The sequence below is a fragment of the Notothenia rossii genome, assembly GCF_949606895.1.
Source record: "Notothenia rossii genome assembly, chromosome: 8".
NCBI classification, from domain to species: domain Eukaryota; kingdom Metazoa; phylum Chordata; class Actinopteri; order Perciformes; family Nototheniidae; genus Notothenia; species Notothenia rossii.
Window position 1 is genome coordinate 81,059,736 of NC_136906.1, and position 12,686 is coordinate 81,072,421.

At 44.2% G+C, this 12,686-nt stretch overlaps 1 protein-coding gene across 2 annotated transcripts in view; it reads left to right on the forward strand.

The window, feature by feature from the left end:
* LOC307016982 (sorting nexin-14-like) overlaps positions 1 to 12,686 on the forward strand; it is a 40,889-nt gene that overhangs the window by 26,414 nt on the left and 1,789 nt on the right. For both annotated transcript variants that reach the window (XM_079646394.1, XM_079646395.1), the window contains 7 exons: positions 158 to 269; positions 1,536 to 1,576; positions 4,731 to 4,850; positions 6,123 to 6,237; positions 10,739 to 10,903; positions 11,318 to 11,413; positions 11,562 to 11,653. In XM_079646394.1, coding sequence (XP_079502520.1) covers positions 158 to 269; positions 1,536 to 1,576; positions 4,731 to 4,850; positions 6,123 to 6,237; positions 10,739 to 10,903; positions 11,318 to 11,413; positions 11,562 to 11,653 — 741 coding nt within the window. The remainder of the gene's footprint in view (positions 1 to 157; positions 270 to 1,535; positions 1,577 to 4,730; positions 4,851 to 6,122; positions 6,238 to 10,738; positions 10,904 to 11,317; positions 11,414 to 11,561; positions 11,654 to 12,686) is intronic.

Sequence of the window (12,686 nt, forward strand, 5' to 3'; positions counted from 1 at the left end):
GTGTCTCCCTCTCTCTCTCTCTCTCTCTCTCTCTCTCTCTTCTGTGTGTGTGTCTCTCTCTTTCTCTCTCTTCTGTGTGTGTGTGTGTCTCTCTCTCTCTCTCTCTCTCTCTCTCTCTCTCTCTCTCTCTCTCTCTCTCTCTTCTGTGTGTGTGTAGAGGCTCCTTCAGCATCCGGAGCTCAGTAACTCTCAGCTGTTGGCAGACTTCCTGTCTCCTCACAGCATGGAGTCTCAGTTCCTGGAGAGAATGCTGCCCGACGTCAACCTGGGTTTGTGCTCACGATACATTTGTGACGGGATGATTTATTTACAAAATAACTACAAGAAACATAGACGGTCAAATAATAAATATAAAAACTGTACAGTGACGAGCATTATTGAAAACAGCAAGGAAACGTCGTGGCAGATTCCTAATTGCAAGTAATATATGTAATGGTATTTATGCAAAGGAGCTGCTGCATAGTTTCAATTCAGAGCGATCTGCACTGTGCTGAGAGATCACTTGTTTTCAAATGTAGTGAGGTAAAGTAAAAAAGTCGACAGCCGAAAAACAAGATATCAGCTAGCAAGCTTCTACAGGTGTGAGGATCATCACTGAGCGACCAGAACTCGCGGCAGGGGAAGCTAACCCAGACATCACAACACGTAGCTTTACGGAGCAAAAACTGAAAACGTTCTTACCTTAGCTGTTGTTCTGATTCAATGGCATTAAAACGATCAAAACGCTTCTGAAGGTTAATCCAATGTGTCTGTCGCTTTGAAATGATTACTGATAATCCATCGCCATATTTATGTCAATAACGGAGATTTCATATTAGCTGCTATGAGGAAGTATGACAGCTTCCGGTTTTGGGCATTCTGGCTGCGCAGCACTCATTCACCAATGGGTAATGTTTAGATGGATTTTAGGAACCTCCCCTCGATTCTATTGGCTCTAAATGTTCAAAAGAGGTGTCAATCATCAAAATCGACCGATGGGTTCCAGAGAAATGGAAAATCCACCCAAATGACCCCAGAAATGGTTTTTTTTTCTAAATCTCTCTAAAAAGATCAAACTTCACTTGTTTTGCGTCAATCTTGATACAGGGTACTTATTATCTGTTATAGTTTGGATTCCTAAAGCTTTTAGTCTACTAACCCATCATCCAAGCGTGGTTTTCACTATAAGTGAAACGGTTTATTTTTGGACGGACACTATAATTTAATTTTTTTTAATATGTTCAATCTGAATTTACTTTAAAATAAAAACATCTATATTGATTCTGACTCTTCTACATCCAACTCACAGGTTTATCATTACTTTGAGAAAAAAGATTATTAATGTTCCCCTTTTATGTCATTTTGGAGCCTGAGACCTGAAACACAGACTTGGGGCTCAACAGGTTAAAGGAAATGGAAATGCCTAATTTGTGTGATTCTGAATGAGAGCCGGTAGCTTCAGCCTTTTTTCTAAATATGAACATCTTTCCTTGACTTTTTCCTATTTCTACTTTTTTACTGATTTACCATTTCACTGATTTGTTTTTGTTTCACAGGAAAGATGTTTAAGTCCGTACCGGGGAAGCTGATAAAAGAGGTGAGTCCATTTGTGAGCTGTACTTAATATTTAACTTGAATTTAATCATACCTTCAGTTTCGTGTCTTTAAACGTATCGTGAGAAAACGCTGCTGCTTCTTGAAGAGGAGGAGTTGTTGTTGTTGTTGTTGTTGTTGTTGTTGTTGTTGTTTTGCCAGTAGAAGTCACGGGGGTTATTATTATTATAACAGGGGTTAACGCAGGGCTCGACATTATAAATGGCCCGCTGGCCCGGAAGCACTATTTAGACACCCCGGGCCAGCATAACGTACTTTCCACTTGCCCGCTCGGGCCACTATAAATATTGCTTTTAAAAAAAGAGTGGTCCTGTGGTATTGGTATTTTGACCAATTTAGTTAAATTGTTTCGTTTATCAACGCTACAGCAGAGCGTTCCGTGAGGCGGTTGCAGGTCGGTTGTCGTTGTTGGGTGAAAAGCAAACAGCTGTTTTCTGCTGAGCGCAGCCCGAGCAGGCTCCCGTGAGTGGGAGCGCCCTCCTTCACTACAGACTATCGCGCCACCTAACCATTCGCCATTAATGTTTTTAATACCAGCGGTAACCGGCCAAGCGCCGGACAAAAAACTATCATCAAATAAAAGAAAGTCACCGGAGGAGTTAAAGGAGAGTGACAGAGAGCATGAAAAGAAGAGCGAGAGAAAGTTTCAGCCAGCTTGATCGATGGAGTTGGCTTCTAGTGGTGCAGTGACGCGTCCTAAAACCCTTTTATAATCTATCCATTAGAGTTATGATTTGAAAATGATAAAAGTAGGGTAGACATGTGGAGATTATCCGGCTGAACAAAAAGTGCATTTATCAAACAGCTTTATTTTCCACAGACCTTATTTCCAGCTATTTTCCAAAACCCTGTGGAGAAATCCCATTGCTTTTTGTGGAGGGAACCAGCAGCTTACTTCCTGGTTTTAGGACGCGTCACTGCACCTCTCAATATGATGCCAATATAAACAAGGTCTTCTGTCGGCTCTGTACATCAATGTCGACCTATGCTGACAAGTAAGTGAAGAGTAGAATATAAAAGGTATTGGCTTTAGGGAAATGTCCCAGCAGGAGAATGAAGGTTCTAATCTAATCTATTACATAGCCATTACATTTCTAACTCCTAATGACATGAAGACAGAAAGTGAATTATACAAATAATAATACTCATAATAATAGCAGACATTTTTTAACAATGACCACAATATCATTATTTTAATAAACCAAATATGAACAATTGAGGAAAATGAGGAAGAACTGATGATTCAAATGTTGTAGTACAAGTAGTAAGTTAGTGCATAAATTACTATGGCAACAAATGTGTTCATTTCCTTCATTATTAGTCGATTTTTTTTGTTCGAATGCTCCGGGCCAGTGGTTACAATGGGGGGGCCAGTGGTTACAATGGGGGGGGCCAGTGGTTACAATGGGGGGGGCCAGTGGTTACAATGGGGGGGGCCAGTGGTTACAATGGTGGGGCCAGTGGTTACAATGGGGGGCCAGTGGTTACAATGGTGGGCCAGTGGTTACAATGGTGGGGCCAGTGGTTACAATGGGGGGGGGCCAGTGGTTACAATGGGGGGGCCAGTGGTTACAATGGTGGGGCCAGTGGTTACAATGGTGGGGCCAGTGGTTACAATGATGGGGCCAGTGGTTACAATGGTGGGGCCAGTGGTTACAATGGTGGGGCCAGTGGTTACAATGATGGGGCCAGTGGTTACAATGGTGGGGCCAGTGGTTACAATGGGGGGGCCAGTGGTTACAATGGGGGGGGCCAGTGGTTACAATGGTGGGGCCAGTGGTTACAATGGTGGGGCCAGTGGTTACAATGGGGGGGGCCAGTGGTTACAATGGGGGGGGCCAGTGGTTACAATGGGGGGGGCCAGTGGTTACAATGGTGGGGCCAGTGGTTACAATGGGGGGCCAGTGGTTACAATGGTGGGCCAGTGGTTACAATGGTGGGGCCAGTGGTTACAATGGGGGGGGGCCAGTGGTTACAATGGGGGGGCCAGTGGTTACAATGGTGGGGCCAGTGGTTACAATGGTGGGGCCAGTGGTTACAATGATGGGGCCAGTGGTTACAATGGTGGGGCCAGTGGTTACAATGGTGGGGCCAGTGGTTACAATGATGGGGCCAGTGGTTACAATGGTGGGGCCAGTGGTTACAATGGGGGGGCCAGTGGTTACAATGGTGGGGCCAGTGGTTACAATGGGGGGGCCAGTGGTTACAATGGTGGGGCCAGTGATAATACAAGTCCACCGGCTCAGAGGGCCAGTAGCATTTCACCCTTAATGTCTTCCCCTGGGTTAACCAGAGGACCTTCCGGATTATTAATCAGAAAACCTCCTCGGACTCCGGGGGCTTTATTAAGTTCCTCTGTGAGGAAAACAAATAATGATTCAGCCCGGAGAGATTTCTTCTTATTCTCCCAGAGCGGCTCAATAGAAGAGCTGGACGGCAAAACACGAAGAAATCAGACGAGCTGAAATAAAGATTAGTTATAACTGTCAGTGTTAGGTCTGTAGTAGGTTAAATGAAAGAATATGTGGGGGTAATATATTCCTATAAATAAATCAGATCTTGTATAATAAGAGGTAAAAGTCCTCAAAAATGGAAAAGAGAAAAAAAGTGAGAGAATATTAGATTTTTACTTGAATATGAGGGTGTTTTGAGCAAATGTATGATTTTATAATCTTATAACTTGTGAGTATTTCTCCATTTTTGTTTGTTGAGGAAACATACTCAAATATTATAAGATTATAAAATCATAAATCCGCTCAAAACACACTAATATTCTCTGACGTTATTAGTAAATAAATAAATACATCCTTTAAAGAGAAAAAAGTTCCACATTTACAAGAAAAAATGTAAAATTCCCTCAGATTTGAAAGTCATGAATTCACGGGGAAAGATATTGAGTATTCTCCGAGATTTAAGGGATACGTCTACGAGAACATCTCAAATGAATGAGAAGTTACCCAATGACTCTCTAGGAATAACCAAGACATTATTTGAGATAACAGATTAACCACTTTCTAAAGTTCTTTGCCTCTCAAATGAACAATATCAATCTGGTATATATATTCAACTATTTGAACCTCCGAATGTCTGCAACATTCCTTGAGAAACCCACCCTGACCATATGAACTTTTTTACAGAAAGGACAGAACCTGGATCCTTTCCTTCAGTCTTTCTTCAACTCCTGCGAGTCTCCGAAAGCAAAACCCAGCCGCCCAGAACTCACCATCCTGAGCCCGTCCAACGAGAACAACAAGAAGGTCCTACACACGCCTAACACACACTACACACCTAACACACACTACACACCTAACACACACTCTGTATACACACACTCTGTATACACACACACCTAACACACACTACACACCTAACACACACTACACACCTAACACACACTACACACCTAACACACACTACACACCTAACACACACTCACTATACACACACCTAACACACACTCACTATACACACACCTAACACACACTCTGTATACACACACCTAACACACACTCACTATACACACACCTAACACACACTACACACCTAACACACACTCACTATACACACACCTAACACACACTACACACCTAACACACACTCACTATACACACACCTAACACACACTACACACCTAACACACACTACACACCTAACACACACGCACTATACACACACCTAACACACACTCTGTATACACACACCTAACACACACTCACTATACACACACCTAACACACACTACACACCTAACACACACTCACTATACACACACCTAACACACACTACACACCTAACACACACTACACACCTAACACACACTCACTATACACACACCTAACACACACTCACTATACACACACCTAACACACACTCACTATACACACACCTAACACACACTCTGTATACACACACCTAACACACACTCACTATACACACACCTAACACACACTCACTATACACACACCTAACACACACTCTGTATACACACACCTAACACACACTCACTATACACACACCTAACACACACTCTGTATTCACACACTCTGTATACACACACTCTGTATACACACACTCTGTATACACACACTCTGTATACACACACTCTGTATACACACACACCTAGCACACACTCACTATACACACACCTAACACACACTCTGTATACACACACCTAGCACACACTCTGTATATGTGTGGGTGAATGGGTGAACTGTTTGGGATTTTAAGCAAAGCACTTCACAGACATCTTTTGTATAGGTATGGCCCTACAATATATGTTTCCAATATAGCATGATAGCTCCACTTTAAGGTATGGAATAGGTAGCATGGACTTTTAGCATGGACTACGGTAGGACGAAGTCATTTTTAATCTACTTCCTCCAGAGATCACTTCAGCTTTGTGGTGAATAGGTAGCATTTTAGTTTACTGAACTAAAAGTCATCTTAAATCTACTTCCTGTTACTTCCTCCAGAGATCACTTTTGTGATTTGATGATCCCTTCACTGATTGTGCTCCTCTTTCCCCTGCAGCTGTTCAACGACCTGTTCAAGAACAACGCCAACCTTTCGGAGAGGAAACACAACGCTAACTTCTTCGAGGAAACGCTCTCTGTGGACGGCATGTACGACTACATGATGTTCGTCGGTAAGTAAATCACACAGGTCCATTTCTCTCTCAGAGATTCTCCGGGTCGTATCCTGAGCTCTCTTCTGGTTTTTTAGTTATTTGAAACGTTTCTGGGAAAAGTTGGAGTTATTTTTCCTAAGCTTTGAAGTTTCAAGGCTTCAGTGCAGATATGTCAATGAAAAACTGAAGTCACGGGCTTTTTATTTTCTTATTTATTTAAAAAATATATATTTTATTCCATTCTATTTCAATGTAAATCATTTCATTTTGTATTTTACTATATTTTTTAATTTTAGTTTAGTACCAGGGCCGGTTCTAGACAATTTGCTGCCCGAGGTGAGATTTGATATATAAAGAAAAAATGAAAAATCTCGACAAAAACAGAAACTTATTGACATAGGTAATAGACGTCAAAATGGCTTCAAATGTATTCAGTATTGTATGAACATGTTTGAATTGGGGGGTGGACGTCACATCCTGTAGGGGGGTCCGGGGGTATGCCCGTAAAATGCTTCAATCTGGTGCACTTTGAGCACACACTTACTAGAGACCTGATCTAGGGGGTACAACTCTAAAACGCCCATATGGAAAAGATTGGTTTACATTTTAATAATCAATAAGTATTTGAACATAACCAATAACCTACCATAGCCAATAACAAATAAATGTAACATATTTTATTTTTGTTGTTCATTCATATCTTATTCTACCAGTTAACATTTATTTATTCATGCATATTTTTGTATCTCTCCAACTGTCAACAATATTTTTGGTTTACTGTCCTATAGTATACATTGGAATGATTTCAAACCTGTTTTTATTCATCCTAATATTTATAAAGGAGTGCCTTGGAAATATGTGTTTACATAATTTGAGGTCAAAACGTTTGAGACCCACTGAGATAACTTAGACTAAAGTGAACTATCTAAATACTGAGCGAGTCCTTTACCTCACTGAGCCTCTCAGTCTGACAGGAGAGCTCTCCTCCACCCTGGTTGTAGAAACATCTACTTCTTATATCCGTTAGCGCAGCTAGCACCAGATTCTAATAACAACAGCGCCGGTACCGGTGCGCGCTCTCTCTCTCTCTCCCTCGCTCGCTCTCTCGCTCCCACGCTCACACTTGAGCTGTGAGCTGCGGATGCCAGATAAGCAAACATCCCCCACTTTCATCACGTACAGCGCCCACCGTACAGGGCCAATGAAACGTGTAACCGGGGTTAAAAGGGTGTTACATTTACTTAATTATGAATGTTGTTACATCAAGGCCGAAAACTAGGATAAGCGCCAACGGTCAAAAAATGTTTTCCCCCTCCCAGAGCTACCAGCGCAGCGCCTCCCAGATCTGGCGCCCTATGCCAAAAATCGGCCCTGCCTAGTACAGTGGTTCTCAAATGGGGGTACGTGGACCCCTAGGGGTACGTTGGAGTACTGCAGGGGGTACGTAAGATTTATTTTATGTTAATGAAAAAAAAGATAAAAATACCAATTTGACATTATTGAAAAAGGTTTGAGAATCAGTGGCTTAGTACGTACAGGGGCAATGTCTCAAGATTTAGCAAAGATACACCTTCATTGAACAAACAGTAACACAGGTACTACACATCCACAATAAAACAGAGAGAGTGCAAGAAGAGTGTATTCTCAGGGTAATATATGTTGGATTGGCTCAGGTGTGGCAGGAAACACTACCGCTTTGTCAGAACCTTCCAATGACACTTCATGGGATAAGAGGAGAGGAAGCGAGAGCACGGGACACAAGGAACCCCCCCCCCCCCCACTAGACTGTGGAGCCCACTTGAAACACTTCAAAACAGGGTTGGTTAATAGCTTTACCACGGCACACCACACAAAGAACACGGCACGCGAACACCCTCTACCGGAGGCCCACAACTCGGCAATTGTAACACACACACACACACACACACACACACACACACACACACACACACACACACACACACACACACACACACACACACACACACACACACACACACACACACACACACACACACACACACACACACACACACACACACACACACACACACGGCACCAGAGGTCGCGTTAACCGAATATTTTTTTTTTAACAATGACGGTAAAATCTGAAAGCAGTCGGTCATTTTGACGGATTAGAACAAACTCGGAGCAGCAGCGAGGCTCCGGTGTTAAGCATGCCTGCCAAAAAGGAAGTGATACCGTTTCCAAACCCAACTTTGCCGAACAAATCATTGAAATGTCTGAGTCTTGGCTTTACGCAAGGCACTCCCGCGAGGTGCAGTGGGTATGCATAACATGGCGCTAACAGTTCACGAGCATGCGCCCCGCCCCCCGTTGACAGTTCACGACTGTGCCCTCCCCCCCCCCGCAGTAACCACTGCCAGTCTGCATGGTGGGCTCTGTAGCCACTGCCAGTCTGAATAGTGGGGTCTGTAGCCACTGCCAGTCTGATGGTGGGGTCTGTAACTACTGCCAGTCTGAATAGTGGGGTCTGTAGCCACTGCCAGTCTGAATGGTGGGGTCTGTAGCCACTGCCAGTCTGATGGTGGGGTCTGTAACTACTGCCAGTCTGATGGTGGGGTCTGTTGCCACTGCCAGTCTGAATAGTGGGGTCTGTAGCCACTGCCAGTCTGAATAGTGGGGTCTGTAGCCACTGCCAGTCTGATGGTGGGGTCTGTAACTACTGCCAGTCTGATGGTGGGGTCTGTTGCCACTGCCAGTCTGCATGGTGGGGTCTGTTGCCACTGCCAGTCTGAATGGTGGGGTCTGTAACCACTGCCAGTCTGAATAGTGGGGTCTGTAGCCACTGCCAGTCTGAATGGTGGGGTCTGTAGCCACTGCCAGTCTGAATAGTGGGGTCTGTAGCCACTGCCAGTCTGAATGGTGGGGTCTGTAACTACTGCCAGTCTGAATAGTGGGGTCTGTAGCCACTGCCAGTCTGAATGGTGGGGTCTGTAACCACTGCCAGTCTGAATAGTGGGGTCTGTAACCACTGCCAGTCTGATGGAGGGGTCTGTAACCACTGCCAGTCTGATGGTGGGGTCTGTAACCACTGCCAGTCTGAATAGTGGGGTCTGTAGCCACTGCCAGTCTGAATGGTGGGGTCTGTAACTACTGCCAGTCTGAATAGTGGGGTCTGTAACCACTGCCAGTCTGAATAGTGGGGTCTGTAGCCACTGCCAGTCTGAATAGTGGGGTCTGTAGCCACTGCCAGTCTGATGGTGGGGTCTGTAACTACTGCCAGTCTGATGGTGGGGTCTGTTGCCACTGCCAGTCTGCATGGTGGGGTCTGTTGCCACTGCCAGTCTGAATGGTGGGGTCTGTAACCACTGCCAGTCTGAATAGTGGGGTCTGTAGCCACTGCCAGTCTGAATGGTGGGGTCTGTAGCCACTGCCAGTCTGAATAGTGGGGTCTGTAGCCACTGCCAGTCTGAATGGTGGGGTCTGTAACTACTGCCAGTCTGAATAGTGGGGTCTGTAGCCACTGCCAGTCTGAATGGTGGGGTCTGTAACCACTGCCAGTCTGAATAGTGGGGTCTGTAACCACTGCCAGTCTGATGGAGGGGTCTGTAACCACTGCCAGTCTGATGGTGGGGTCTGTAACCACTGCCAGTCTGAATAGTGGGGTCTGTAGCCACTGCCAGTCTGAATGGTGGGGTCTGTAACTACTGCCAGTCTGAATAGTGGGGTCTGTAGCCACTGCCAGTCTGATGGAGGGGTCTGTAGCCACTGCCAGTCTGATGGGGGGGTCTGTAGCCACTGCAATACGTTTTTTTCTGGGAAAGGCGGCAACACATCCTTCAAGCCCGTGTTGTCAAACGTGTTTTTCATTGTTTGTTCAGAACTAAAAGGTTGAAGTCCCACAATTAATTGTAATATTCATTTGACATGTTAACTATATCATAGCGCTTACATTTTTCCCTTATGCATCAAGAAAATATCACGATATATATCGGTCGAGTATCGGTATCGTTCAGTGGTATCGTTCAGTGGTATCGGTATCGTTCAGTGGTATCGTTCAGTGGTATCGGTATCGTTCAGTGGTATCGTTCAGTGGTATCATTCAGTGGTATCGGTATCGTTCAGTGGTATCGGTATCGTTCAGTGGTATCGTTCAGTGGTATCGTTCAGTGGTATCGTTCAGTGGTATCGTTCAGTGGTATCGTTCAGTGGTATCGTTCAGTGGTATCGTTCAGGGGTATCGTTCAGTGGTATCGTTCAGTGGTATCGTTCAGTGGTATCGTTCAGTGGTATCGTTCAGTGGTATCGTTCAGGGGTATCGTTCAGGGGTATCGTTCAGGGGTATCGTTCAGGGGTATCGTTCAGTGGAATCGTTCAGGGGTATCGTTCAGGGGTATCGTTCAGTGGTATCGGTATCGTAAAAAAGTCAACGATATGCGTCTCTAGACCTGATGCTGCGACAGAACAGTTTGTTTCTGGGGAGATGGGGGTCTCAGACGTGTGGTTTTAAGACTATTTCCTCTTGTTTTTCTCCTTGGTTTCCTCTGATTTTCAGGCCGCATGGTGTTCGGCACGGCTGATTGGCTGAACCACGCTCTGGCCGCCGGGCGGATCCTCTTCAAAAACACCTTCGAGGCGTACATGGATCAATACCTGCAGAGCAAACTGGATCAAATCCTGCAGGAGCACAACGTGGTGTCGCTCATCACTCAGCTGCGAGGTGTGTGTGTGTGTGTGTGTGTGTGTGTGTGTGTGTGTGTGTGTGTGTGTGTGTGTGTGTGTGTGTGTGTGTGTGTGTGTGTGTGTGTGTGTGTGTGTGTGTGTGTGTGTGTGTGTGTGTGTGTGTGTGTGTGTGTGTGTGTGTGTGTGTGTGTGTGTGTGTGTGTGTGTGTGTGTGTGTGTGTGTGTGTGTGTGTGTGTGTGTGTGTGTACATTAAAGCAGTTAATTTACATTATTAATACATTGAGAATATTCGATTTATTGAGATAAAATAGCAAATATACGAGAAAAAATGTGGAAATTACAAGAAAAATGATTGAAATATTCCCTGAGATTAAAGCAGTTAATCTACATGTTAATATAAATGTAATAATAAAACGTTGGAGGTGTAATGTGTTTTTGATTTCCCTGCAGACGCTGTTTTCTGTGAGAGCAGCGAGGAGCTGAAGCCGGAGGAGAAGCAGAGCCGAGCCAAGAAGACCTTCGAGGGCATGATGAATTATCTACCAGGTTTCCTTCTTCAGTGCAAATACCCTCTGATCCTAGAGGAAGTGCTTCGTCACTCCCAAGAAACGTCTGATCGCTAAATATCTAACGTTTGATTAAAACTCCAACATTGAAAGAAGATTCCTGTTTGTTTCATCTCAATGTGTTTCAGACTTTGTGGTGAAGTGCATCGGTCAGGACTCAAAATACGAAGGAGTTCGACTTCTGTTCGACGGATTCCAGCAGCCCGTCCTCAACAAGCAGGTAAACAAACAAATACATAAACATTAAAGAACTCAAAGAATCTCGGACATGAATAAAAGAAAACATATTTAGAATTACAAGAAAAATCGAAATAATTACGAAGTACTCAGATCTTTTACTTGAGTAAAAAAAAACTCTGATTTAACACTTGGTTATATTTCACATCATTCATCCACATCTGTGAAGTAACTAAAGGTATTAAATACATGTAGTGGAGTAGAAGTACACAATCTACCTCTGAACTGTAGTGAGTAGAAGTACACAATCTACCTCTGAACTGTAGTGAGTAGAAGTACACCATGTACCTCTGAACTGTAGTGAGTAGAAGTACACAATCTACCTCTGAACTGTAGTGAGTAGAAGTACACCATGTACCTCTGAGCTGTAGTGAGTAGAAGTACACCATGTACCTCTGAACTGTAGAGAGTAGAAGTACACCATGTACCTCTGAACTGTAGTGAGTAGAAGTACACCATGTACCTCTGAACTGTAGTGAGTAGAAGTACACCATGTACCTCTGAACTGCAGTGGAGTAGAAGTACACCATGTACCTCTGAACTGTAGTGAGTAGAAGTACACCATGTACCTCTGAGCTGTAGTGAGTAGAAGTACACCATGTACCTCTGAACTGTAGTGAGTAGAAGTACACCATGTACCTCTGAACTGTAGTGAGTAGAAGTACACCATGTACCTCTGAACTGTAGTGAGTAGAAGTACACCATGTACCTCTGAACTGTAGTGAGTAGAAGTACACCATGTACCTCTGAACTGTAGTGAGTAGAAGTACACCATGTACCTCTGATCTGCAGTGGAGTAGAAGTACACCATTTACCTCTGATCTGCAGTGGAGTAGAAGTACACCATGTACCTCTGAACTGTAGTGAGTAGAAGTACACCATGTACCTCTGATCTGCAGTGGAGTAGAAGTACACCATTTACCTCTGAACTGCAGTGAGTAGAAGTACACCATGTACCTCTGAACTGTAGAGAGTAGAAGTACACCATGTACCTCTGAACTGTAGTGAGTAGAAGT